Source organism: Rhineura floridana, chromosome 3, assembly GCF_030035675.1.
Source record: "Rhineura floridana isolate rRhiFlo1 chromosome 3, rRhiFlo1.hap2, whole genome shotgun sequence".
In the NCBI taxonomy this organism is placed as follows: Eukaryota; Metazoa; Chordata; class Lepidosauria; order Squamata; family Rhineuridae; genus Rhineura; species Rhineura floridana.
The window spans coordinates 144,958,308-144,986,282 of NC_084482.1; the positions used below are offsets into that span (position 1 = coordinate 144,958,308).

The 27,975-nt window shown below is 42.2% G+C and overlaps 1 protein-coding gene across 1 annotated transcript in view; it reads left to right on the plus strand.

Annotated features, from left to right (window-relative positions):
* CACNA1D (calcium voltage-gated channel subunit alpha1 D) overlaps positions 1-27,975 on the plus strand; it is a 316,751-nt gene that overhangs the window by 184,683 nt on the left and 104,093 nt on the right. The window contains exons 18-29 of the mRNA XM_061618220.1: positions 87-156; positions 1,279-1,432; positions 2,486-2,615; positions 9,481-9,540; positions 11,696-11,802; positions 13,335-13,422; positions 22,296-22,403; positions 22,588-22,640; positions 22,731-22,877; positions 23,274-23,475; positions 25,469-25,627; positions 27,662-27,772. Of these exons, the coding sequence (XP_061474204.1) occupies positions 87-156; positions 1,279-1,432; positions 2,486-2,615; positions 9,481-9,540; positions 11,696-11,802; positions 13,335-13,422; positions 22,296-22,403; positions 22,588-22,640; positions 22,731-22,877; positions 23,274-23,475; positions 25,469-25,627; positions 27,662-27,772 (1,389 nt within the window). The remainder of the gene's footprint in view (positions 1-86; positions 157-1,278; positions 1,433-2,485; positions 2,616-9,480; positions 9,541-11,695; positions 11,803-13,334; positions 13,423-22,295; positions 22,404-22,587; positions 22,641-22,730; positions 22,878-23,273; positions 23,476-25,468; positions 25,628-27,661; positions 27,773-27,975) is intronic.

The window sequence follows — 27,975 nt, forward strand, 5'->3', positions numbered from 1 at the left end:
AGAGAGGCATTGGCTTGGTTTAATGTGTTGCATCAGATTACAGCTCCTGCTTACTTTCTTTCTGAATTTTGTTTTTATTTTAAAAGGTTACCATTAATGAATATGGAGAAGGAGAAGACGAAGACAAAGATCCCTATCCTCCATGTGATGTTCCAGGTACTCATTCACTTAAACTCATTCACTTAACATACACTGAGAGGGAAAAATATTGGGTCAAATTTACCACATATTATTTATTAATCTGGATAAAAAGAAATAGCATAGATATCTCATAGCTTTTATAAAATACAGAGGTTGATGCAGTTACAATACAATATATATATTTGTAGTTGCAAAGCATTTTAACATCAAGGGTCACAGCCTGTTGGAGTTTTCCATAACAGCAATAGAGATGCCAGCAGATCCAGCAGCATTGACCAAAAGGAAGAACTTTTGGATTTACTCTCTGGACACATTGGCACCACATGGCCTGAACCTGGAGGACAGTACCACCACTACTTAGCTTCTGCAAATGAAGCCCCTCTGAGCATTCCATCCTCAAAGCTCTATAACTGCCACCTTGGTAACAGCATTTGTATGTTAGCAGCTGATGAAGGCGGAAGCTGAAACGTTATGTTAACATAATAAAAATCTCTGTTTGGTTAATCACAATTACGTATATATATATATATATGTCTATTGTGCCCTTTTCCACTCTGTGACTTGTGTGAAATGCTTCCACCTGAATTTGGGAAATTCCCCCTGTTGCCGTGCAGCCCCCTCATCACAACGCACGCTGTTAAGGAGTGTATTCCCTGTCTCTTTAGAGAGATGTGATTCAGTATGCACATAATAGGAAGGGAGCAAGCAACCTAGAAAGCACATTTTCATCCAAAAGCTGCAGAAAGAGTTGAGTCGATACACTATCTACCTGTGCAATTTCTTATACATGGGCACATGAGAACAGCTGTGCCAAACGCCCATCTAGTCCAGCATCCTGTTCTGACAGTGGCCAACCAGTTGCCTATGGGAAGCCTGCAAGCAGGATCTGAGTGCAAGAGCCCTCTCCCCACTTCTGATTCCGTGCAACCGGCATTCAGAGGCATACTGACAGTGACATACTCTGACAGAGGAGGTAGCAAACTTTATTAATGAGAACTCCAGGCATGTTCTTATATTAATTAGCATTTCTTTTAAATATCTGGTGGCTAGCTATATAATCTTATTTCAAGTAAACATAGTTGATAGTATTAGAGATTTTTTAAATTCTTTATAATAAATAAAATATTTAATTTAAAGTAGGTGAAGAGGAAGAGGAGGAGGAGGAAGAGGAAGAAGAACCTGAAGTGCCAGCTGGCCCTCGACCCCGGAGGATATCCGAACTTAATATGAAGGAGAAGATGACACCAATTCCTGAAGGAAGCTCCTTCTTCATTTTCAGCAATACAAACCCGTAAATAACCATTTTATATATTTCACTTGAACTGTTTGTTATTAAATAATAATACCACATTGATGCTTCCTCATAAAGAGCAACAGCTTTGCTGGCTGCAACTAAAACTGAACAAAATAACTATATGAAATTGTTTTTTGAATATGTCATTTCTTTGCAAGCCAAACTCCTAGTAGGTCATTAAAACGCCAAATGGTGATGATATATTGCTTGAATAACACGGTCTGAATGGAAGTGATAGCCAATTATTTTCTAATTTTGTCCAAGTTATAAAATTTGGCCACTTTCCACAGGATAGTAGTGTATGATGTCCTATATCAGTGGTTCCCAACCTGGGGGCCGGGACCCCCAGGGGGGCTGCGAACTAATCCAGAGGGAGCCGCAAACAGTAAAGAAATGAATTATTTATTATTTTTTTTAAAAAAGTCTTTACTCCTTCTACACTGTCTGCTTTCCACTGCTACTGCAGATGACACCTCCCCCTTGCTCCAAACAAGAGGGGAGGCCTTTTGCTGAAGCTCCAGAGCCTCTTTCAGGTGCACTAAGGGCAGGCATCTGCCTATAAAATACATGGCAGATGCCAAAGGAGGCTGAAGGTGGAGCTACCAGGAAGAAGAGGGGATTACTGTCACCGACTCCCATCTCCTTGCACTGCCGCTACTGGCAACACCCTTACTTAGAATGAGAGGGGAGGGCTTTTTGTGAAGCAAAGAGAAGCAAGCCTGCAAAGAAAGGCTGCTTTCCCCCTTCCTTCCTGGCAGCCAGCCTGCCTCCCTGGGGGGAGGGGGTCACAATTTTTTTTCAGCTTATAAAGGGGGTCCCGTGCTCATAAAGGTTGGGAACCACTGTCCTATATGATACATACAGATTTACATTTTCTTGAAATATCAGCATAGTTAACAAGGCAACCTGACTGCTTTCTTTCTATATGAACAGATGTTGTTTTTTTTTTAAATAAAAACCTTGCCAATTAGATAGCTTAGTTGATGCTTCAGGAGCAATTAACTTGCCACTTGTAATGATAGTGTTCCATTTTGTCATTTTGTTCTTCAGGATTCGAGTGGGATGTCACAGGCTAATCAACCATCATATTTTTACCAACCTCATCCTCGTCTTCATCATGCTTAGCAGTGCTTCCCTTGCAGCAGAAGACCCCATTAGCAACCATTCTTTTCGAAATAATGTAAGACAAATAATAGACTCCGCAAAAGAATCTGCATGCTGGATCTTCTTTAAATATGCCCTTCAAAATGGGTATAAATCATGAATATGATAAAGGACAAATAAGCATAGCTTCTTGAAATTAAACAGCATATGGCAATTTCTTTGAGGTTCAATAGGATGTTGGAACCAACTAATAGGGATCTGATTACAAAATAGTGGAGAGTTTCACTGTGGTTCAGAATTATTATTTTGTTGTTGACAGTCCTGAGTATTGTTTCCTCCAAGTAACCCAATGATAATTTTTTACGGTGAAGGCATCTTCATAAGATCACCGTTACAACACTAATAAAATTTAGGATGTGGTAATTCCCAGGTAGCACTGGGAATGTTGCTGGCTGAAACCTTAGAGAGTCACTGCCAGTCAGAGTGGAACAATACTGTGCTAGATGGACCAGGTCTTACAATGGTGTAATACAGTTTTCCATGTTCCTAAATTGCAGTCTTGCCACTTGGTGCTCTCCAAATGTTTTTGTACTACAAATCTCGTAATTCCTGACCTTTAGCCATGTTGGTTGGGGTTGATGGGAGTTGTAGTCCAACAACATCTGGAGGACCCCATGTTAACTATTCTTGAAGTAGACATTTCTCCATATGGAAATTCAGCTGGAGAATTTGCCTTCCCCCCACCCCCGAAAATATATATCAATTATATGTTATGTGAGCAAAGGTGACTGGATATACTCTCTTTGTTGACTATGAAGAAATCCTAAGATTAGCATGACTTTTGTAATGCTAATTCCAGCATATGTTTTTATGCCAGTGAAGGTAGTAAGAGTGCTAAAGGTGATGAGTAGTTTAAATAGCCTCAGACAGCATTCAGACCTGCACGTTAAATGTCCATATATATACTCTAATATGCTTTCCCATTAATTTCTGGGTAAGCTATACCATTATAATGTTAACTATCCTTACCATGACTCTAAAATTTCATATGAACATATAAAGCCATGTTATACTGAGTCAAACCACTTGCCAATATTTCTTGATTCTGCCTTCTCTGACTGGCTCTTCCAAGTTGTTCTTCATAGTCTCTTACAGTCACACCTATGGAATTTGCACCTGCACAGAGACAGTTTCATAAACGTCTAGAGGTTTGGCCAGGGAAGTAGTGCTCACCTCTTCCTCCCCAAAGCAAGTGACACCTAAATTCCTCATGGCCTAAGAGAAGCAGTGAACATCTTCCCACTCAGTTCTGTTATAACTGCTGTCCTTGCAGAAACTACAGAGCACACATATGTAGTGCAACTCTTTGCTCTGGCTTTAGTCAATCCTTTTATTTAACTTCTCTCACCTTTTCTGTAACAGTTCCTTTCTCCCTTGTTTGAGACCAGTTGCCCACGGGCATCCATGGAGGTGGACAAGGAAGAGCCTTAATCCACATATTTCCAGTTTTCTTTCTGTTTTAAATAAACAGAATCACCCAAGATTCAAAGCCAGATGTTCAGGCACTATTCTGCCCATTTGTTTTGTGAGAAACTAGCCTGTATGCACCTTTCAGTATTTTAGCCAATGAATGAAGTCATACCAAAGGTTGACATCAAGGAAAACAGATCTAGCGAATTAAACAAAGAAATTCAGAATGACACACCAATTATCTGGAGACAGAATGTCCTGGTTCATTTTAAAGCAATTTTTTGACCCCCAGCAGGGTCACAGAAAAGCAGTATGGTCTAGGGAAGCCACAAGCATGGAGTTCATAGGCAAGTGGCTGAAGAGGAAGGAGCAGGTGGTCAATTGCACTTCATACATATTTTTCAAGCTACATTGGTACATAGATGAAGGCTTGGCCTGTAAGCCATTGACAACCTTCAAGAGAACTGGGAACATTAGAAGGGCTATTCCTCAGTTAAGCAACATGTTTGGATGGACAAATAAGCCCTATTCAGTCATTCTCCTACCCACATGTGAGCAGGGGGGCAGGGAGCAGGGACGAATCTGTTAGCTGTTCACCCTACCCCTTTCTGATGTCCCCATTCTCATCCCTGCAGCCCCCTCCCCCCATGCGATGGGCCTGAATGTCTGCAGTGGAGAGACTATACTCAAGTAGGCTCCCCATGCAATTTAGATTCCTGTTCTTTCAGGGTTCTTAATTGCATGGAAAGCCTTCTTGAGCAGGGCAAGCTCCACACTTCAAACATTCTGCCCCCAGCACATGGGAATGTGCTTAGATGGGAACATGTTACCGGGAGGACATGGGGGGGGCGGGAAGCAACTGGCTTGTGCCTGCTCTGTCCTATGTGTGATGGAACTGCATGCAGGGGGGGAGAATGAGTCTATAGTGCTTATCTGTGACCTTCTATGAGGCACCTATCAGTGCCAAACACCACTTACAGGTAAGCAACCTATCTGTCTTAAGTTTTTCTTATCCTTTCTACCTGAGGCCTTTGCTCTGCTGCAAAACTATGGCTCCACTAAGACAGTTTCTGCTGGCTGATTTGTCTTTATGCATATTTTGCACTGAGGAAAATAATTGATGGTTATCCCAGAGAGGACTTATGGGAAAGTGGCAATTATGACGCTATCAGTGTTTCTCTCCAGGCAGGCAGTTATTGAACTAATTCTAACATTCAGATAATTCTAACATTCACGTAACTCTAAGCTTAGCATTAACGACCAAACATGCGGGTTCCCAGATCAGAGATCACAGCTGCTGAGCTCCTCCCACAGTCCTGCTGCTGCTGCTCTACCCAGGGTAAAGCCATGATTTTGCTTAGTGTTACATCCAAACCTGGACTCCTGTTTTGTCATATCATGAGCTGTAACCAAGGTTTGCTGTTCCTTTACTGCTCTTAGTTTGTTTGAGGGAGACAAACTGTGAGCCCCGGTTAGCAAGTAATGCTAAGCTCAGCAGCTGTGATCTTTGGTCTAGGAACCCACGTTTGGTCGTTCTGGCTAAGCCATGGTTTGGATTAATGTTACATGTCAACAGGGTTCTGCCCTGGGCTCCTACTGGGAAGAACTGGGATATAAATCAAATAAATAAATAAATAAATAAAAACAGGGTCTCAGAAAAAACCGATAGTAAAGCCCTTATGGGAATGTATCATCTCAGAATACAGGCAGGGGATCACATGTTTCTAGGCTCCCTTGAGTCATTAGCTCCCTGAATGTGGGAAGTTAGCATTTAAATCAGTTAGCAATTGAACAATACTGTATGTCTAACGTGGCAACATCTATGCTTTGGAACTCTGTCTATTATCATTGAGCAGACATCCTCGCTATATTGTTTTAGATGCCTGCTTAAAAATGTTTTATTTCAGGAAGTCTACCCAGATATGTAACTTAGTTTTTTAATTTTTGCTGATTTTAACTGTATTGTTGATAATTATTTTGTATTATTATATACACACTGCTTATATTTCTTTAATTAAGTGGTTTATTTTTCTAAATAAATAAATAAATAAAAATCAGGGATGAGGGAACCTGTGGCCCTCCAGATGTTCCTGGACTCCAGCTCCTATCAGACCCAGCCCACACAGCCAACCACCAGGGATGATGCGAACTATAGTCTAACAACATCTAGAAGGTCACAGGTACCCCATCCCTCATTTAAAGAAATCAGCCCTGAATCATAGTGTCCTAGAGGTTGGTTCAGTGGCAAGGAGCATCCACAGACCTAACAATGTTTACTACTGCCTTGCAGTCAGTTACTTTTCCTTTCACCCTGTGCATTCATTGGCGTGCAGGAGGAGTTGCCTCTTAATTTGGACACTTGCAAAGTTACTTCCAATGTGGCAGTAGTGGATGGCATGATGGGTTGGTGGTGCTCACCTGACGTCCTGACAGCTAAATTACTGCTGCTTTCCAGGAAGGGGAGGGGTGAGGTGATGGTAAGGTTAAGGCCAGCACAGTGCAAATGCACTGGCAGGAGCACCAGATTGTCTTTGCTACTGCATTTGCATAGCAGTGACCTCCACCTGGCCTTGTCCCTCCCCTCTATTTCCTGGGAAGCAGCAGTGATGCAGGTGTTGGGAGGTCAGATGAGCACCGTCACCCCATTCTGTCATCCACTACTGCAGTGGGGCAACCTTAACTTGAAAATGAGGTGATCTATAAGGATAAGCAAATCAAACTGTAGTTTGCAAAACATTTAAAAATTCCTGCCTTAGTACAAAAGGGTCCACACTGAGAGTTTGCTTCTATTTAAAATGGTTGTATAACATGCTGGATACCACTGTTGTGTGCAAATGCTATTGTAAATATTGTCTCTAGCTTTCTTTTTGTATTTCTAATGAGCACTATTAGAAATATTCTACGAAAGAATGCATTCTACAAATGGGTAATTTTGAATCAGATGTGATCCAAGTTCCGTTTGTTTTAGAACTATGTCTGCACGTGTGTGTTAAAATCCAATTAACATGTTTTAAGGGTTGATATGTATATATGGAGGCAAGTAATTTACATCTTTTTTGTACTTGTAGCAGAAATATTTGGTCAAATGATAAAGTATGCTTCCTCAGCTTTTTAAAGCAATTCTTCAGTTTCTTTATAATTCCTCTGTATGTTTATTTGTTTACCTTCCATTTAAACATGAAAACAAATGAGAAAACCTCTCTAATGCCATACTAGTAGAAACACTTTTTTCTTTAAAAAGTCATCTTAGAAATATTGATATGTATACAGAGGAGAAGAAAAAAATTCTAAGAATGGCATTAGAATAATTCTGTCCGTTCAAGGCTGGTATGATTTCTATTGTAAGTAATCACCAAGATACCTAGTTGTAACAGTGTAATGGTGGTGCTAAAGAAGATACGTTTTTTGCACTAGGTTCAATCAGCTGCTATTCTCTATTCCAGCCCTTTGCCTGAAATGGCAGACACCGCAACCCAGCATGTGTATGCCAAGCTTAATTGGGAACTGTATGAGCAGAAGAATATTGTGCAAGTGGTTCCAGAAACTGACTCAGGAACTACACATGTAGGGTTGAATAGATGGCTGATGCGATCTGCTTTGACAGTACTGATCACCTCTTTGGGGAAGGAATCAGAATCCATTCCTCTGCTTCCCCTTCCCCTTTAATGGAGTAGAGGAAGAGGGGACTTGGGCTACTGGTTCCTCATGTTTCCAAAAAGGTGAGTGGCATACTCAAAGCTGATTGTACATCTTCGGAGTGGTTTAATGTTTTTCCAAAATAGCTTTCTATACTGAAATGAGTCTTCTAGAGTTTATAAGAAACTGTGCTTCATATATAGATATTATGGTAACTAAACATATTAAGCACACAAATTAGAAGTGTCTTACATTGTATATCTCAAGTGGCATGAAAAAATGGAAACGGACTGCCTTCAAGTCAATTCCGACTTATGGCGACCCTGTGAATAGGGTTTTCATGGTAAGCGGTATTCAGAGGGAGTTTGCCATTGCCTTCCTCTGAGACTGAGAGGCAGGGACTGGCCCAAGGTCACCCAGTGGGCTTCATGGCTATGTGGGGATTTGAACCCTGGTCTCCCAAGTCGCAGTCCAACACCTTAACCACTACACCACACTGGCTCTCTATCTCAAGTGGCATAAACACATGTTATTCCAGATGCTAGAAATTGTTCAAATGTCTATCAGTCACACCTGCAACTGTTAGTTGTTGTTTTGAAGAGAAATTCAAGATGCAACATAATGACACAATAAAGCCGGATTGAAATGTTTTTAATGGGCATAAATGGGTATCTCTATTAAAACACAATAACATACAGAAATATATTTAAATGGTTGCTCTGTGATCTATGCAAAAGCTATTCTGTGCTGTTTAGAGAATCTCTGAAGGCTCTACCCATGGAGTCAGGCTGGCTTAGCAATGTATTCCCATTCAGAAGCTCTGAAGTCAATATTACCTAACAGATAAGAATCAAAACTAAACAATGCAGAGATTGTTTCATTAGTATGTTTATATGGTGTTCCCAGAACTACTTGCCTCTGATATTTTCAATAGTCAACAGTGTTGTGTGTTTACCCCTCTTATAAGAACACTGTGATGACTAAAACTTAGTGCACTGGATCCAGCAGAGATAAAATCATGCCAGCAGAGGGGAGGTGACTTTTGCCAATGTCCCCCTCCACCTGTATCCCACCAGCACTTCCTCACACACTGTTCTGGAGGATTGGGGAAGCCCTCTGGAACAGTGTGGGAGATGGTTCTGGGGGCTATAGGGGAGGGAGATCTACAAAAATCACCTCTCTGCCAATGGGATCCCTTTGCTGGGCCAAAAGCTTTCCATGGATGGAAGGAGCCTTTCCATCCACAGAAGCCAAAGTCTGGGTACAATGCAGTAATTACTATAGGGAAAACAATTTGTTAAATCCTTGGGTGACATCTGTATTTGGGGTGGTGGTGGTGGTTAAAGGATGAAATGGTAGCTTTACAAGAAGTATACAGGCGTACCCCGCTTAACGTTGCTTCACTTAACATCGCCTCGCTATAACGTACATGCTCCATACGTCCCCATACCCCGCTTAACGTTCTCGCACTTCACAATAACATACACTTTATTGGCATGATGCTGCTGCCATCTAGTGGTGATTGCGTGCAGTACAAGTGAAGACAATTACTTCACTTAAAGTATATTTTCGCTTAAAGTATACTCTCCGGTCCCATTGCGAATTTTAAAGCGGGGTATGCCTGTAATGCACATTTGTGAATTAGGGCAACTCCGAAGGAATTTTCAGTGAAACAAAGAATTGTTGTATGGTCACTATATATTTATCTTGCTCTGTTTCTCTAAATTCACACATGTTCTTAAAGTACGCATTTCTCTGCATGTGAACAAAGTTGTAAATTCTGGTATAGCATTTGTAGATAAATTTCTTACTGTGGCACATGTTATACCTTGCAGATACTTGGTTACTTTGACTATGCTTTCACAGCCATCTTTACTGTTGAAATCCTGTTAAAGGTAATTAACTGTTAATTGATCCTTGTTAGATACAGCTTTAGCAATAATGTTTGTAACTTTTTGTTTACCTTCCAGATCCTAGGGTATGCAGATTATGTCTTCACTAGTATGTTTACATTTGAGATCATTTTGAAGGTAACAGGTTTACAAAGAAGTTTACTTAAAAATATTTTTTTCTGTGTGTCACCTGCCAAGAAAAGGCACTTGAAGTGTTCTCTGCCTTTTCACTCAAAATCTAATTTAAACTTTTTGAAACCAAAGGATATTTTATTCATGGTTTTTATTAGTTCTTTTTAACCTTTGGGTGCATGTAGAAGCTACTTTTTATTTTTGCATTAATATGACAGCTCATTTTATCCTTTTTTTCTATTTCTGGTTTGTCAGAAGAAGGAAAACTATTTTGCTGCGCATGAACTTTCCTCCTCCCTTTTTTAGCACTTCAAAAAGAAAGATCTTAAATCTTTTAAAGGAGGAGCATGTGATTTTTCATTTCTTTCTCTGAACTATATTATCACAGAGCTAAAAATAGTAGATCACTATTTTCTTGCAAAAGGACTTGCAAGATACTCTGCCCTTTCTAAAACCTACTAAGTTGCTTTATCTTGGGTATACATTTAAAAACATGAAGAGGCATAAATATGCTTGCTTAAATGTATTGCCCATGCATGAGTTTAGAACTGGTATTTTAATGTATAGTTTGTGATTACCAAGAACATCCACCAGGGGTGCTCAGAATTCTGACATATAGATTAGCCTGGCATACCAATATAAATACTCTTTGAGATATAGTTGATGATGAAGTTAAGCCAGTGCACCGTTGGATAATAAGGAGGAACGTGTAAAACTTGTGAATATATATTTTGATGGCTTCAGGATGGATCATATAATGCAGCCACATCTGTCTCAACTTACTTATCGAATAGACCTGGCATGTGACACTGGACCGTCTGGTATTATGAGAATCAGTACATAAACTTTGCAGTTCCAATTGAGGACGATACATCACAAATCTATTTCCTGCTTTATTATTACTCTTTTTACCATGGATTAATACTTGTTAATAACACTAATTTGGGCTGTTTACAAGATATGGTTAGTTTGATATGGGATAAGGTTTTTGTTTTCTGCTGCTGTAACTTATAGCCAATTTTTTTGTGGACATGCATTGCATTTAAAAAAAATGATTTAGATGAATAGACACAGTGGGCTTATGCTAAGTCTAAAACATGCTGATTGTATTTTTATGTGTACCAGGGTGGAGTTCTAGAACATGCTCCCTATTTTGAGTAAGGGTACATTTCTTTATCTTAGTCCTTCTGTTGGCATCTTTTTCCAGGAAAGTGGGACACTAATTTAGCAAGGTATTAGGGGGATGTAAATAATGGAACATCTTGAACAAAGAATAACGCAGCTCTTTCTCATTTTAGTGCAGGGATAGCTAACCTTGTTTTGACTGAATTCACCCTTGGCCAACCCTCTGGGTACTATATAGCAGTGGTGGGTGTGTCCCCTCCCCTCATTCACATACATGCACAGAGGACACTTCCTGTTCATTGAATGATCTATCTGACAACTGGGGATGAGATTATTTGCATCCCTGCAGGATACTGGGCTGGCCAGTAAGGTTTATCCTAGCACTACATTTTTTTTCTTTTTGCCACTGCAACCGAAACTGGTGCGGTGTTGAGGGGGGGTGGAAACATTTGTAGCGGAGGGTCACATCTGCGCCCTGGGCTGGGGTTAGCCACCCCTGTTCTAGTGGGTGCAAATTGTGCAACAGCTACTTGAAATGGATTGTGCCCTAAAATTAGAATACATGGCAAAACCAAGAACCTAGCTTTTTAGCGTTCATTGTAACCAATGAATCATGATTTTATTGAAAATAGAATTTCAAGTAGCTTTTATTTTTGACTGTGTACATTTTTTTTTCAACCCACTGTATTTTATTTATCAGTACTTTATTACTGATTTCCGTTGCATTAATATCCATTGATGTAGTGTCAATCAAATTCTTTAATTTTAATATTGGGGTCTCTTTTATTTTTCATTGCTCTAATTAGCAAGATTCATTCACTGCAAACATCTTGTAAATAGCCCATACGTGAATCAAGCAGAGGTGAAACAAAAGAGTTTACTGTGACTATTCTGTTTTTAGCTGACAGTGTTTGGAGCATTTCTTCATAAAGGATCTTTCTGCCGGAATTACTTTAACTTGCTGGACATATTGGTAGTGGGTGTCTCTCTTGTATCATTTGGCATTCAGTAAGTATTGCAATAAACCATGTTCCTTGTTATATGTCTTTGTGGTCTGCTACATAAGCGCTACTCATTTATGTATTCCACAGCAGGAAGACAGACAGAAAACCAGAGATCATCAACAAATTGTTCTTCTTTTAGCTATACTTAAAGAAAATGAGGAAGTGTACCTTTTTTGCAGTGCCTAAATTTATAGTTGTTTGATAACTAGAAAAATGCTAACACACAAGGTCATACTGGAGAGGTGCAACACATTGGAGTTCCCTGAATCATAGGTTGTAGGCAGGTTTTGCTTCACACTTAACTGTTATTCTTAAGGGCTGTGCTTGATTTAATGTGCCCCTCAGGAATGAATGACATCATGGGGCTGAAGGCTAAATCTATTACCTTCACCTAGTGACTGCCATTGGGAATCAACCCTGCCCCTTTTTGCATTGCCATGACCTACATCTGCATACCTCATCCTGAGTTCTGTTTCTTGGTCACAGGTGTGTGACAAAATGTTGGGAACTGCCCTTTACCTACTGAGAACTTGCATTGAGTGATTAGGCCATAAGGCTACGATGATGATAAGCTTGAAAGTGTGTGGGTCATACTTCTAATAGAGAACGCAGACTTTGAAACTGGTATGCTGCCTGGCTTCTTTTCTTTCTTTTTAAAAAATCTCAGTGGAACAGGGGAAGAAAAGAAGGTCCACACAGGACTAGTTAGAAAGTTACAGGTCGCAAAAGGGGTGGCACTTGTGTTTGTTCGCAATTCCTGTGCTGGATGCATAGTGTTTTCGGCCCACCTTCCTCTTCCTCATCTCCACCCCTGGGAATGAGAGAGCCAAAGATCAGTAGAAGCTGCAACTAGTTACCATGGAACCATTGTTTTACAAGTGTCACATACACTCAGTCCTGTCTAGGATAGGCAAATGATTCCAAGTTGCTGAAAACACACTATGAATGTTGGGTCTGGCATCTCTGTAATATATGTGTTCTCACTGTATTGTGCTTACTCAGTTTCATTGTATATATCTATTTTTTCATCATTTTAATCTTAGTATTTAAACTATTGTGAACCCTTCTGAGTCACAAAATAGAGAATATCATGTACAGCCATGAAATAGAGCCAGACCAAAAAAAAAAGACAGGAAGATATGATTCCTACTGCATTTTGAGAAATCTCTTTAGCAAGGGTCTGCTTAGGCATGCTGCAGGAAAAAAGCTTGTACCAAGCAGTTTTTAGTAAGAAATATTAAAAAAACCTGGCTAAAGAGTTTCCTTGAAATGCATTGGGAACCATATCTACCTGTGCAGCTGTCTTCTTTATCTTGAACTCCCTTGAGAACCCTGTTGTGTTAAAATAGAAGTGGGAGAAGAGGAGGAGAAAGAACACTGGAAATAACTTGTACATTAATAATTATTTACTCCTAGCAGTAAATAACTTTATTTCAAAAGTGATGAGTTGTTGCGCATGAAAATGACCTAATTTTTCATAGTTGATAAAACAGATTAAGGCATAACAAGTTAATACTTTTTTTTCTTTTCATCTAGATCAAGCGCTATCTCAGTTGTGAAGATTCTGAGAGTTTTAAGAGTCTTAAGGCCATTAAGGGCTATAAACAGAGCAAAAGGACTTAAGGTTTTTATTTGAATTTTCTTATCTGAATTACAGACAAATAAATATTAGAAACATTAATTCCCCTGAAGCAGATTCACTTTAAAATGTCATAGGGGCTTTGAGACCAATATTTATGCCGTCTAGAATAAAACTGCTTTTCAGTATTATTTACAGGCATACACCTCTTTAACGTATGCAATGGGACTGGAGAGTATACTTTAAGCGAAAATAACCTTTAAGTGAAGCAATTGTCTTTACTTGTACTGCACACAATCACCACTAGATGGCAGCAGCGTCATGCCAATAAAGTGTATGTTATTAAGAACATAAGAACATAAGAAGAGCCTGCTGGATCAGGCCAGTGGCCCATCTAGTCCAGCATCCTGTTCTCACAGTGGCCAACCAGGTGCCTGGGGGAAGCCCACAAGCAGGACCCGAGTGCAAGAACACTCTCCCCTCCTGAGGCTTCCGGCAACTGGTTTTCAGAAGCATGCTGCCTCTGACTAGGGTGGCAGAGCACAGCCATCATGGCTAGTAGCCATTGATAGCCCTGTCCTCCATGAATTTGTCTAATCTTCTTTTAAAGCCATCCAAGCTGGTGGCCATTACTGCATCTTGTGGGAGCAAATTCCATAGTTTAACTATGCGCTGAGTAAAGAAGTACTTCCTTTTGTCTGTCCTGAATCTTCCAACATTCAGCTTCTTTGAATGTCCACGAGTTCTAGTATTATGAGAGAGGGAGAAGAACTTTTCTCTATCCACTCTCTCAATGCCATGCATAATTTTATACACTTCTATCATGTCTCCTCTGACCCGCCTTTTCTCTAAACTAAAAAGCCCCAAATGCTGCAACCTTTCCTCATAAGGGAGTCGCTCCATCCCCTTGATCATTCTGGTTGCCCTCTTCTGAACCTTTTCCAACTCTATAATATCCTTTTTGAGGATATTGCGAAGTGCGCGAACGTTAAGCGGGGTATGGGGACGAATGGAGCATGTACGTTATAGCGAGGCAACGTTAAGCGGGGCAACGTTAAGCGGGGTATGCCTGTATTTCTTTAAAATATTTGAAATGGAAATGGACTGCCTTCAAGTTGATTCCGACTTATGGCGACCCTATGAATAGAGTTTTCATGGTAAATGGTATTCAGAGGTGGTTTTACCATTGCCTTCCTCTGAGGCTGAGAGGCAGTGACTGGCCCAAGGTCACCCAGTGAGCTTCATGGCTGTGTAGAGATTTGAACCCTGGTCTCCCAGGTCATACGCCACACTCTAACCTCTATGCCACACTGGCTCTCTTAAAATACTTATATACCATATACATTCCAGGGCATTACACCACAGTTTGTATTGATACAAACAACAGTAACAAAGCAATAGATAAAAGATCAATAAATCAACTAAAACCTCCTAGGTAATTAAAAATGTTTTTGCCTGGCGCCAAAAAGATTGCAATGCAGGTACCAGGCGAGCATCTTTAGGGAAGATATTCTATAACCTGGGTGCCAGTGCTGAAAAGGTTCTTTTTCCATAGGAGGTGGGCCATCACTGCGGGAAATAGTTCCACCTATCGTACGAAGGCAAGAATGTTTTTGAAGTCAAGACTAGGGGCGTCAGGCCCCTCCCACTCTCCAGTTCATTCTTGCCTTTGTACGAACAAGATTGAAATCCTATCATTGAGATCCTATAGCGTAGCATTTAGCTAAGTTGTTTTCGTATTTGTTTATTTGTTTTGACTGGGTGCGAATCCAGCGTCACTTGTGTGTCTCCCCAGTCCTTCTTTCCCTACTTTGTGTTTAATTGTCATTTATCTCTGTTGCTTGTTTGAGGTTTTTTCCTCAGAGACCGCGGCTGCGGTTCTCCCTGATTTGGCTTTAACCTTTTATTTTTCGTTTATTCTCCTCCTTGTCTGATGACCCCCACAGAGACCGCGGCTGCAGTGTTCTGTGTTTTCTGGCCGTTTTGAGCTTTGGGAGATCGCAGCTCCTTCTCTCCCGTAGCGGTTTCTCCCTAAATCAACCCGCGCTCTGTGGAGCCCTTGGAGAGACCGCGGCTACGGTTCTCTCCCAGGCGGGAGCCTGCGGCTGCGGCTCACTGCCTTTTTTCCAACCCATTTTTACCTGCCGGGGTTCTGCCTCCCTGGAGCGTGGTGATCCGTCTCTCTCTCCGCAACTTTAATTTCGCCGTGGAGAGCCCTGCTCCCGGCGGCGGCAGCGGCTTGCCTCCTGCTGCCTCATCCCTCACAGGCTCCTCTCGGCACTTTAATTTCGCCACGGAGAGCCCTGCTCCCGGCGGCGGCAGCGGCTTGCCTACTGCTGCCTTATCCCGCACAGACTTCTATCTGCTCTTCTTCTTGGGGGTTTTCTTGGAACCGCTAGTGCGGCTATCGGCCCCGCGGCTCCCCCTGCTAGACTGTGCTAAGCATCCCTTCCCCCACTTCGTCCCCAGACGGCCGCCATTGCTCCTTCTCTCTCTGCCATTTTTGATCACTTTTTCCCGCTCTTTTTCCGGGCGCCATTTTTTTGCTGAATTCAAATTTCCCGCCTTTTTTGTTTGCCTTATTAACCAGCGGATACCTTCCCTGCAAGCTATCTGTCTGGGTGTTGTATGTGTGTTGTAGACAGACTTTCACAGGGCTGACTTGCACACAGATTTACTGTGGCTGTATCATTAAGTCTGAAGCTTTAATTCCTGTGGCTGACTCACACAAATCTACTGTGATTGTATTATCAAGGCTGGAGCTTTAATCCTAGTGGCTGGATTGTATTTTCAAGGCTGGAACTTTAATCTTAGTGGCTGACTTGTACTAAATCTGATTTATATTCGGTATATCCTGCCCCCTCTGTGGCCGTGTACCACGCCTGTAATCCAGCCTACAGCACTAATCTGACTGTACCAAGTCTAAAATACAGTCTATATTAAAACTAACGCTGATACCATTGTGCATCCTGCCCCCTCTGTGGCAGTGCATTTAGCCATCTGCCAGTGTATCCTACCCCCTCCGTGGTCGTACGCTGTGCCAGTTCGGGTCTTTACATCCTGCTCCCTCCGTGGCCGTGTACTGCACCCAAGTTAATATAAGATGGCAGAACAGCCAGGCATGTCGCAATCAGCCAATATGATGCCAGATCAGCCAGGCATATCACAAACAGCCAAGCCACAACATTCTAAGGCGACTAAGACCAGACATGTTAAAGCCCTGGCTAAGACAAAACATCTTTCCAGCCATAGCAAACCAAAGCGCCCACGTTATGGCTCTGTGCCAACCACAGCAACTCAGGCACACATAAGCGATATTCTTCATTCCCCTGCTGCTTCCTCTGACGAGGAAGAATTTGCTGGCTTTCCCACTCAGTGTTCGCCTAACGAGCCTCCCTCCGTTTTACCACTCCAAACATCTGTTCCAATAGCTACTCAGGCACAAACATCTGCCACATCCGGGCTGCAGCTGTCTCCTGATTTCCTCTCCCAACTTCAAGCCATGCTGGCATTCTTCACCCAAATACAGTCACTACCACAAGTTCCTGCCATACCTCAACTCAACATGGACCAACGTGCATGTCATGAAGTTCTTCCTTCCTGTTCACCAAATCCCTTCGATGTAGCCAGAGGCAGATGTATTGACGAAGCCTCATATGAGGAGGAGCCAACCTTCACTGACCATCCTGAAGAAGGCGACTGGAGCGACTATTCAGATCATGAGGAGGATACATCGTATCGTTTGTTTAATGCCTCAGACTATCAGCCCCTGGCATGCAGGGTAATTAATACCCTTGGTCTCCAGACTGCGCCTTCAACTTCTTCCACTCCATCTATCAAAGGGGCCAAGGTTCTCAAATCCCCAGCACCTACTGAACGCTACATCCCGGTGCCGGACCCAATTGCCAAATTGGCCTCTGAAGAATGGGCCCACCCATTCCAATCTTGACGCTTCAAGAACCTGGCTGACAGGCTTTACGCCCTAGCTCTGGACTTTGCCACCAAGTTAGACGTCCCTGGCATAGACGAACCAATCGCTCGCCTCGTTTCACGATCTCTTTTGCCCAGGGAAGGGGAATCCCAACTAAAGGATTCTACTGAGCGACGATTAGACTTTGCCCTCCGCAAGAATCACGAGGCCACTGCCTTCTCCATGCGTGCCTCCGCTTCAGCCTCCATTTTCGCCAGAGCATCTATGTTGTGGCTGGATGATCTTCTAGAGGACACTAATCCTGATCCTGTCGCCCTCAGAAGGTCACTGTTAAAATTACGTAAGACAGCAGCCTTTGTGGCCGATGCCACCTTGGATGCCACTCAATTGGGAGCACGAGCCATGACGGCTCAAATAGTCGCTCGACGGACCCTCTGGCTTCGCCACTGGCAAGCTGATTCAGCGGCCAGAATGAATCTGTCCAGGGCTCCTTACTGCGGATCGCTACTCTTCGGCAGTGCTGGTTGATCCAAAAGACGCCCACGAACCGGTTCTGGCCACTGTCAAAAACATCGACCACAGGCCTTTCAGGCGATTCCCTTCCTTCCGTACTAACCAGCCCTTTCGTGGAACGCGGCCAGGAGGACGAGGCCGCGACTTCAGATCCTATGACCCCACTTCATTCAGGGGCTCCTGGAACCGACGCTTCCAGGGCAGAGGTCAGTATCAAGGGCGCAGGGGCAACTCATCGTCCTCATATAGGGGAGGTCCTCGCCAACGCAAGCAGTATTAACACACTGCCCATAGGTGGCAGATTACTTCATTTTGGAGACCGATGGCTGCGCCTCACTACGGTCTCCTGGATCAGGGAGCTCTTCAGTCAGGGCTATGCCATAGAGTTTTGGGCAATCCCATCAGACAGATTCCATCCGTCCCCTTGCCCAAGGGCACGAGCCAGGCGCAGAATCATGCAGACAGCTATACAACACCTCTTGGACATAGCGGCAATAGAGCCAGTCCCCACAACTGAGAGGTCGGAGGGGTGTACTCCCTCCTATTTGCTGTGCCAAAACGAGATTTATCATGGAGGGCGGTTTTGGACCTCAAGTTTGTCAACCGTTTTGTAACATATCACAGGTTCAAAATGGAATCTCTACACTCCATTACGGAAAGCCTGCATGAAGGAGACTTCCTGGCTTCTATCGACCTTAAGGAAGCATATCTCCATGTGCCCATTTGCATAGCCCACAGAAAGTTTCTTCGGTTTGCTTTTGGCCACCAGCACTTTCAATATAGAGCGATGCCATTCGGCCTCTCCTCTGCTCCAAGAGTGTTTACCAAAGTGCTACTCATCCTAGTGGCTTATCTCCGGACCCAAGGGGTTCATCTCTACCCATATCTGGATGATCTGCTAATACGGGCCAAGTCTGAGGAGCTGGCTCATCATCATTTAACGATCACCCTCAATGTTTTGCAGGCCTACGGCTGGCTTGTCAACTTCGACAAAAGCCATCTCCAACCAACCCAACGCCTACTACATCTAGGGGCAATGTTGGACACCCTGCAGGCAATGGTTTTCTTGGCTCCAGATCGCATCACTGCCATCACAAGCATCGCAAGGTCTCTGATGCAACAAACATCCGCAGACGTCATGCTTCTCGCCAGAGCGCTCGGGATGTTCATCTCTACAATCCACATTGTGCCATGGGCTCGAGCCCACTCTCAGCACCTTCAATGGACTCTGTTACCATTTCAACAGGACATTGCCAGCTCCAACCATCGCAAAGTTCATTTGAGCCCCGCACTGCGCCTCTCCTTCCGCTGGTGGACCAAGGTTCAACACCTCTCCAAGGGCACGTCGTTCAGAGAACCCCGCAGAACCGTTGTAACCACAGATGCCAGCCTCATTGGCTGGGGAGCCCACTGCAACTCCCAGTACGTTCAGGGGGTTTGGTCCACCGCAGAGCAAACTCAAAGCATCAACTGGCTGGAGCTAAAGGCTGTACACTTAGCTCTACGTCATTTTCAGTCTCTGTTCCCTTTGGACCATGTGCTCATTCGAACAGACAACACGTGTGTAAAATCACATTTGAACAGACAGGGGGGCACCAGGTCTCGTCCTCTGCAGGACTTAGCCTCCCTCATCTTTGTCTGGGCAGAACAACATCTACAATCCCTGAAAGCAGAACATCTCAGAGGGATTTGGAATGTGACAGCAGACTGGCTCAGCAGACAACAGGTCTTTCCGGGAGAATGGAAACTTCATCCAGCCATTTTCCATCGTCTCCAGTGTCGGTTCGGCGCCCTCTCAGTCGACCTGTTTGCGTCCAGTCGCAATTGCCAGCTTCCCAGGTACTTTGCCCGATACCTGGACTCAACAGCAGAAGCAGTGGATGCTCTGACAACACCGTGGCCAGACGGTCTATTGTACACCTTTCCTCCCATACCATTGTTAGCCAAAACCTTGAGGAAGGCGCGAACCGAGAGGGCACAGCTGGTTCTGATAGCACCATTTTGGCCACGCCGACCGTGGTTCTCAGATCTTCTGGCAATGTCAATGATGGATCCTTGGACACTTCCAGTAAGGCCAGACCTCCTATCCCAGGGTCCAGTACTGCACCAGGACCCTACTTGGCTCAATCTAACAGCGTGGCGTTTGAACGGGGACATTTGAGGTCAGCTGGACTGTCTGACGCTGTGATTGATATTATTTTGGCCTTGAGAAGACCATCTACCACTCGTATTTATCAACATACCTGGGTGGCTTTCTCCAAGTGGTGTCAGTCCCACCACCATGATCCATCCCAGGCCACTGTGCATCAGGTGCTGCAATTTCTCCATAGCGGCTTTATGATGGGACTTCGACCTAACACTCTACGTCGGCATGCGTCCACTCTGTCGTCCATTCTCTCAGTGTCCTCTCCTGGAGCTCCTATTTCCTCACATCCGTTCATCAAACATTTTTTGAGGGGAGTCGCCCTCCGCTCTCCGGCTGTTGTCCATCGGTTTCCCTCATGGAGTTTGCCGAAAGTTCTGCAGGCTTTGCAACGCCCTCCGTTTGAACCCATCAGGACTGTGCCCCTACGTATGCTGTCCTTCAAGGTCTTGTTTCTGATCGCAATCACATCTGCCAGACGCGTTTTGGAGTTGGGCGCACTGTCTTCTGCTCGACACCTCTGCGTCTTCCATAAGGACTCTGTTGTGCTGAAGACTGATCCTTCCTTCCGTCCCAAGGTCGATTCAGTTTTTCATTGCAACCAGGACATTGTTTTGCCTTCCTTTTGCCCGAATCCTACCCATCCTCTCGAGAAGGCTTGGCATTCGTTAGATGTCCGGAGGGCTCTCAAGACCTACCTGTCCAGGACCCAAGAGATTCGACGAACGGAGTCTCTGTTTGTATCCTTTCATCCAAGGTCCATGGGGCATAAAGTATCCAATTCTACCTTATCCCGTTGGTAAAGGGCATGCATTACTTTAGCATATGAGTCCCTGAAGCTGTCAGTTCCAGCTAGTATAACGGCTCATTCTACCAGGTCAGCTGCCACCTCGGCTGCTTTTGCCACTAATGCTCCTGTTGCCGATATTTGTAGGGCTGCTGTCTGGTCTACCCCACACTCGTTTATAAGGCATTATAAAATTGATCGTTATGCCTCTGCTGATGCATCTTTTGGCAGACGAGTGTTGCAACAGGTTCTTAATGAGGATTAACATGTGGGTGGTCCCTCCCTGTATGGGCTGCTTTGGTACATCCCGCAGTGATGGCCCACCTCCTATGGAAAATGTACCATTGGTCTCACCTGAAAGGTGATTTTCATAGGAGTGGGCCATCACGACCCTCCCAGTTGGAGGATGACTAGAGATTTTATCAATGGGTTACATGTTATTGTTACGCTATTATATTTAAATGTAAGAGTGAAGTCAAAACTCTTAGTTCTGTTATGTTATGTTGTTATCTTAGAGTTATATTGTTATGCATGTGACTATTATGTTATTTTCCTGGCGGACCTGTTGGCCTTGTTCTTGTATTTTTAGATATCTCTTTTTAGACTCGCTACGAATGAACTGGAGAGTGGGAGGGGCCTGACGCCCCTAGTCTTGACTTCAAAAACATTCTTGCCTTCGCACGATAGGTGGAACTATTTTCCGCAGTGATGGCCCACTCCTATGAAAATCACCTTTCAGGTGAGACCAATGGTACATTCCTTTGTTGTAAAATACTCTAACTCTGATAAGGGGTTCATCTCTGTTCTCATTTTTGCTTTTGGTGCTGCCCTCCTTTCCCCCAAAACCCTAATGGGGCCTCTTTTGTAACCATCATGCACCATGGAGGATTTCTTGCTTCCCTCCTAAGTTTCTGCCTGAAACCAATTCTGGGTCCCTAATGGTGTGCTGCTTGCCTATCTACATTTCCCATGGTTCTGGTACTATCAAACTCCTGGCACTTCTTTTCTTTCTGTACTATCAGGCTTTCTGTTTTTCCTGCCCCTTCTATTGCAGAGCAACAGAAATATTCAGACTGAGACACCTCAGAGAAAAGAAAGTGTCTTCCATCTGCTCTAGAAGAAAAAAGACTGAGACTGCAATCCAGTTTCAATGAAGTAAGTCCCATTGAACTTCATGGGACTTACTTTTGACTAGGCATATATAGGATAGTGCTGCTGGTTTCTGAGGAAGCTGATTCAGATAGCCTAGTAGTGAGACTAACCCCGTGAATGGTTGTATTATCACCCTTTAAGATACTGTTTCTTACTGCTTCAAATTCTGAGTATGAAATTGGCAAAGCATCATTTGGAATGTCAAATGAGGCCTCTAATTCATATTTTTCTGCGAGCAAGCTTAATTTAATGTAAGGGGATTCACTTCTGAGTAGATGTGCCTAGGAATACACTGTACAAAAATAATTTATAGAATACGAATTCATTAAGAAGGATGATCAAACACCCAACTAGAATTGTACTGACCCTTCTTTTTCTTTCCTTTCTCACAGCATGTTGTTCAGTGTGTCTTTGTTGCTATTCGAACTATTGGTAATATCATGATTGTTACAACTCTGCTGCAGTTCATGTTTGCATGTATTGGTGTCCAGCTCTTCAAGGTAAGAAGAAGAGAATCCTACCCTCTCCACCCCCAAACTTAGTAATACCACAGTCCTGCAAAGAGAACTGCATTGGCAAACTGTGAGCCTTATTGAACTCCTGTAGAGATGTTTGAAAAATTAAGACAGGAATGTTTAATAGCTATATGCCATAGATTCTACCTCTATTCTATTTTATCCATAGGGAAAATTCTATCGGTGCACAGATGAAGCAAAACAAAACCCTGTGGAGTGCCGGTACGAACGTTTTCCTCTTGAATCCAGTTGGTGGTTTTTTTTAAAAAAAGTATTCAATTGCTGCAGTAGCTGTTATTTTCTCTCCTGTAGAGGAATATTTATTGTTTATAAAGATGGAGATGTGGAGAGTCCAATGGTGAGAGAGAGAATATGGCAGAACAGTGACTTCAACTTCGACAACGTGCTTACTGCTATGATGGCTCTTTTTACTGTTTCTACATTTGAAGGCTGGCCTGCGTAAGTGTACCATTTTATAAAGATTTTTGCTGCTATTTTTAAAAAGTAAGCAGCTGCTTATGCTGGGCATCATCATTATCTTCCTTTGGGCATGATCCTTTTGGCAGTATTGACAACTTTGACTCTCATTGAAGATAATGAAGTGAAGCAAATCTTTTTTTTACCCTGGTTTTTCTTCCCCAAGGAAGATTGGTGAAATTTCCTGATGATTTTCCAAAGAAATCATTTGTATTTTGTAAATAAAATATAATTTTTGAAACTTTGAAAAGGTGAAACTTTTACAAAATATGTAAATACAGTAGTCTTGCTTCATAGTTTCCATTTGCTTATTGCAACTAGAATTAGAAAATTTGGTCGTCTTTACTTTAAAACATCTTTCTTTTTTTAAATATGCAGGCTTCTATATAAAGCTATAGACTCGAATGGAGAGAACGTAGGTCCAATCTACAATTACAGAGTGGAGATCTCTATTTTCTTTATTATCTACATCATCATTATTGCTTTCTTCATGATGAACATATTTGTTGGTTTTGTAATTGTTACATTCCAAGAACAGGGAGAAAAAGAATACAAGAACTGTGAACTGGACAAAAATCAGGTAATAAATAATACCCTTTAAAAATGTTATTTACATGAAAGCCAATATCTGGTTTCTATTGTTTCAGAAGAGGTCACTCTTCATTTGCTTTGCTTCCATTACCAAGCAAACTTTGTCATCAACAACAATAGCCTACTGGTAAAATGCAGCATGCAGTCATAGGAAAAAAGAGAACCATTTATGGCTGAATGGTTAAAGAACATAAGCAGAGTATAGGGTAAGGGACAGTTCTTGAAATGGAGGGAAGTAAGTAGTAGGATCTTCCAAGAATTTGTAGACGAGTGTTGTTTAACATTCATAAATGATCTGTAGATAGGGGTAAACAGTGAGATGGTCATTTGTGGATGACAGCAAATTATTCAGGCTAGGAAAAAATCTGTTGACTGGGAAGAGATCCAAACGTATCTCTCCGTATTGGGCAGTAAAATGGCAAATGAGACAGGGATCACCAACCTTTTTGGACCCAAGGGGAGAATTGGAATTTTGAGAGAGTGATGTGGGCAACAGCTCCTCTGTCTGCTTCTCTACTCCCCTCCCCAGGGCTATTCCCACCCAACCCCAGACAGGCAGACAGAAAGCACACATGCACACCGGCTTCTCCATGGAGTCTGGGTAAAGTTGGAAGAATTAAAATAGTAGAATTAAAATGGATCCTCTTGAGTTTGCTTGATTTTATACAGCATCCTAAAAAAAATATATGATACCATCAAATTTATAAAATCATAGAATAATAGAGGTGGAAGGGGCCTATAAGGCCACTGAGTCCAACCCCCTTCTCAATGCAGGACTCCAGCTTAAAGCATACCTGACAGATGGTTGTCCAGTTACTTCTTGAAAGCCTCCAGTTGGAGAGCCCACCACCTCCGCAGGTAATTGGTTCCATTGTCGTACAGCTCTAACAGTTAGGAAGTTTTTCCTGATGTTCAGGCGAAATCTGGCTTCGAATAACTTGAGCCCATTATTCCATGTCCTGCGCTCTGGGATGATTGAGATGAGATCATGGCCTTCCTTTGTGTGACAACCTTTCAAGTACTTGAAGAGTACTACCACATCTCCCCTCAGTCTTCTCAAGACTAAACATGTCCAGTTTTTCCAGTCTTCTTTAAGTCAGACCGTCAAAAAAAAAATCACAAAACATGTGACTTATGATTTGATGGGTTTTTTTAGGGTGATTTCTTATAAAAAATGTGAGGATCTATAAGGATCCTGCCTTGGATCAGTGTTTTTGTGCCATGCCAGAGCTGGAAAGTGCTATATCTAAGGCAGATGTGACCTGTGATTTCATGGCAGTTGGAGTGGGAAACCTATGAAAAAATTAAGCAATTTCAAGAGGATCCAATTTACTGGATCCAACTTTGTGTATGTGTGCGTGTGCGCATGGGGGCACAAGTTCCTTCTCTCTATCTAATGCTCCACTCTTTTTCTCTTCTCTGACTCCTGCTGCACTCTACACTCTGTCCTCTTCCAGTTACTCTGTTCATCTTCCCCCAGTCTTCCAGATCTTCCAGAAGGCTCTCCTTTCATTCCTACCCTCTCAGTTGCTCCACTTTCTGTTCAACTGCTCAGGTGCTGATCTGAGCCTTGAAAAGCACATAGAACTGAAAGTGGGAAAAAGCATCACTCTTTTGTCTTACTTGTTTAACTGTATGTACTTTTCAAGGGGAAAAGAGTTATCACCCTTGCCATCAAATGACAAATGGAGTAGAGGGGTGTGGGAGCAGACTTCGTGGGCACTAGGAGAAGTCCTCAAGGGCATCGTTATACCGTTGGGTGCCACATTGGCAACCACAGAGTTAAACCCATGGCCACACTCCCAATTTATGTTCTTTTCATAAATAAAATTGTTTCAGAAATAAGAAGACCCTCTACATGTGAGGTACCATGCATATAAGGGAGGTGTCTTAGATTATTTTTGAACAATAAAGCTTTTGTCATTATTTTCCAGCGAAGTTGTGACTCTCACTGTTGTATTTGAAATTTCTACCTTTTATAGCGTCAGTGTGTGGAATATGCTTTGAAAGCTCGACCGTTACGTAGATACATTCCAAAAAATCCATACCAGTACAAATTTTGGTATATGGTGAACTCTGCCGTCTTTGAATACATCATGTTTGTCCTCATCATGCTGAACACACTTTGTTTGGCTGTGCAGGTAGGAATGGAGCAAACTGCCAATTACTTATGGACAGAATACCAATGGAAATTGCAATATGGACTAATGTTAGGCCAGTTTACACTAGATTTAATTATAATTTAGGATTATAATTAAAGGTATAATTAAGGATAAAGAAGTTACCTGGGATTTAAATTTACTTAAGATTGAGATTTTATATGATCTGTTTTTAAAGTAATTAATCTCTGTTTACTTAAGAAAAGTCCTTGGAAAAGAGAAGAATGGAAATACAGTTAAATTGAAAGGGACAATATTAGCAATCACCATTTCTTATGGGACACTTTTCAATGTGGTAGCAATTATGGTTATAATCGTATTCTTTTTTTAAAAAAAACAGCTTTGATTAGGCTTTCCTATAGTTGCTCAAAGGATCTTTTGAGAGAATTTTGAGTCTATGGCAATGCCTTTTTCTCCACTTAGAACACTTCATTCCATTTAGAACAAATTTTCACATTACCCTGCCGCCCTGGGCTCCTACTGGGAGGAAGGGCAGGGTATAAATCTAATAAATTATTATTGTTATTGTTGTTGTTGTTACTGCTTTAACTAAAGACATACATGGGCCATGTCCACATGTAACACTAAGGCAAACCACAGCTTATTGCGAATGTGCTGGCTCTCAAGGAGAAGAATGCAGCTCTACCTCCCTGGTTCTTTGAGATCAGTGCAGCGTAGCAGCTAAGCCAAGGGTTGGCTTACCGTGTTGTCTGAACCCAGGATCATGGTTAAGCTGTCTCCTCCGTAACCATGATATGTAGCCAGAGTTTGTTCTTGGCTTAAAATCATGGTTAAGGAGGAGCAGTGTAAACATAATCCTGGGTTTGGATGACACAGTAAGCCAAACCTTGGCTTAGCCATGCCGTATCAATCTGAAAGCATCAGGGAGGGACTGATGGGAGAGCCTGAGCCTGTTTTTACGCTTTTTCTTTTTCTATTCCCTTTAGTACCACTCCCATATATATGAATGAGAGAGAGAGAGAGAACTTCACCCAAGCTTGCTCTGGATCCCTATAAGGATTCCGTTAATCACCTAAAAATATATGCACGCAACTGTGGTTAACAAAACAGTTTTGTTAATCACAGTTATGTGTATATATGTGTGCGTATATACATTGTATTTTATGTATTTTAATTATATTTTATGTATTTTAATTTAATGTTTTTGTGTTTTTTATTGTGAACACTTTTATTGAGTATGTGTGCAATTTTATTGTAAGCTGCCCTGAGTGCCCTATTATAGGGTTGAAGGGTGGGATAGAAATATTTTAAATAAATAAATAAATAAATTACTAGCTTCTCTCTGTGAGCCAAGACATTTGCATGGTCCCAGGAAGCTATATGTGCAAACCAGGCCATTATTAGCATTAACCTGTGGATAATGCTGCCCATCTCGCTTTTAACATTTTGCTAATCTACTTCGAATCCTGATTAAGAGCAAAACCTCATTAGCCTTAACCACACTTAGAAGCAATGCTGACTGATCCTCAAGCCATGGTGGTGGCAAAGAAGAATTTGCTGTTGGGAAGGGTATCACAACACAGATAAGAGAGAGTCAAAATTCCATGTCTGCACTGACCCTGTATATGACTTGGGAACATAATATTAAGTGGCATTTTGTGTTTTCATTTGCCCAGTTGAAATTCTGCAAAATAAACCCAGTTTCCAGCAAGTGTAGACAGAATATTATGCATTTGTGAACATATAACTTCGTATAGTGCCTCATAGCAAAGTGCTCATGTCACTGGGATTGATAACTTACTACAGAGTCAACCTTAAATGTGCAGACGTTCAGCAGCAAATAATAACAGCTTAACCAAATGCATAGCTATATAGCAAGGCATTGTCTCTTGTCATTGTTTCACAAGTCCTGGGGAAGCTGCCTTTTCCAAACTTTTTGTGTTGTGCAGGCATTAAAAGCAGGAACATTACATGGTTGAAGACTTGGAAAGCAACAGATTTTTTTTAACTGCCTACAAATATTTTAAATGTTTTTCTTATCTGTTTCATTTGCAGCACTATGGGCAGTCTAAACCGTTTAATGATGCAATGGATATTCTGAATATGGTTTTTACCGCAGTGTTTACTGTTGAAATGGTTCTGAAACTTATTGCATTTAAGCCCAAGGTAAGATATTTTGTATGGTTTAGTTAGGGTTAACTTTGGGTCAGTCCTCTTTAAACCACATGTTTCTCCGATTAAAGAGTCAAATATCAAAACAAGTATCTGCAAGCTTTTCGTGGTAAAGTATCAGAGAAATCTTCACAGAATTGTGAAATCTGATAATGCTATATATGCAACTGGAGGAAATGAGATGCAGAAATGTTTTT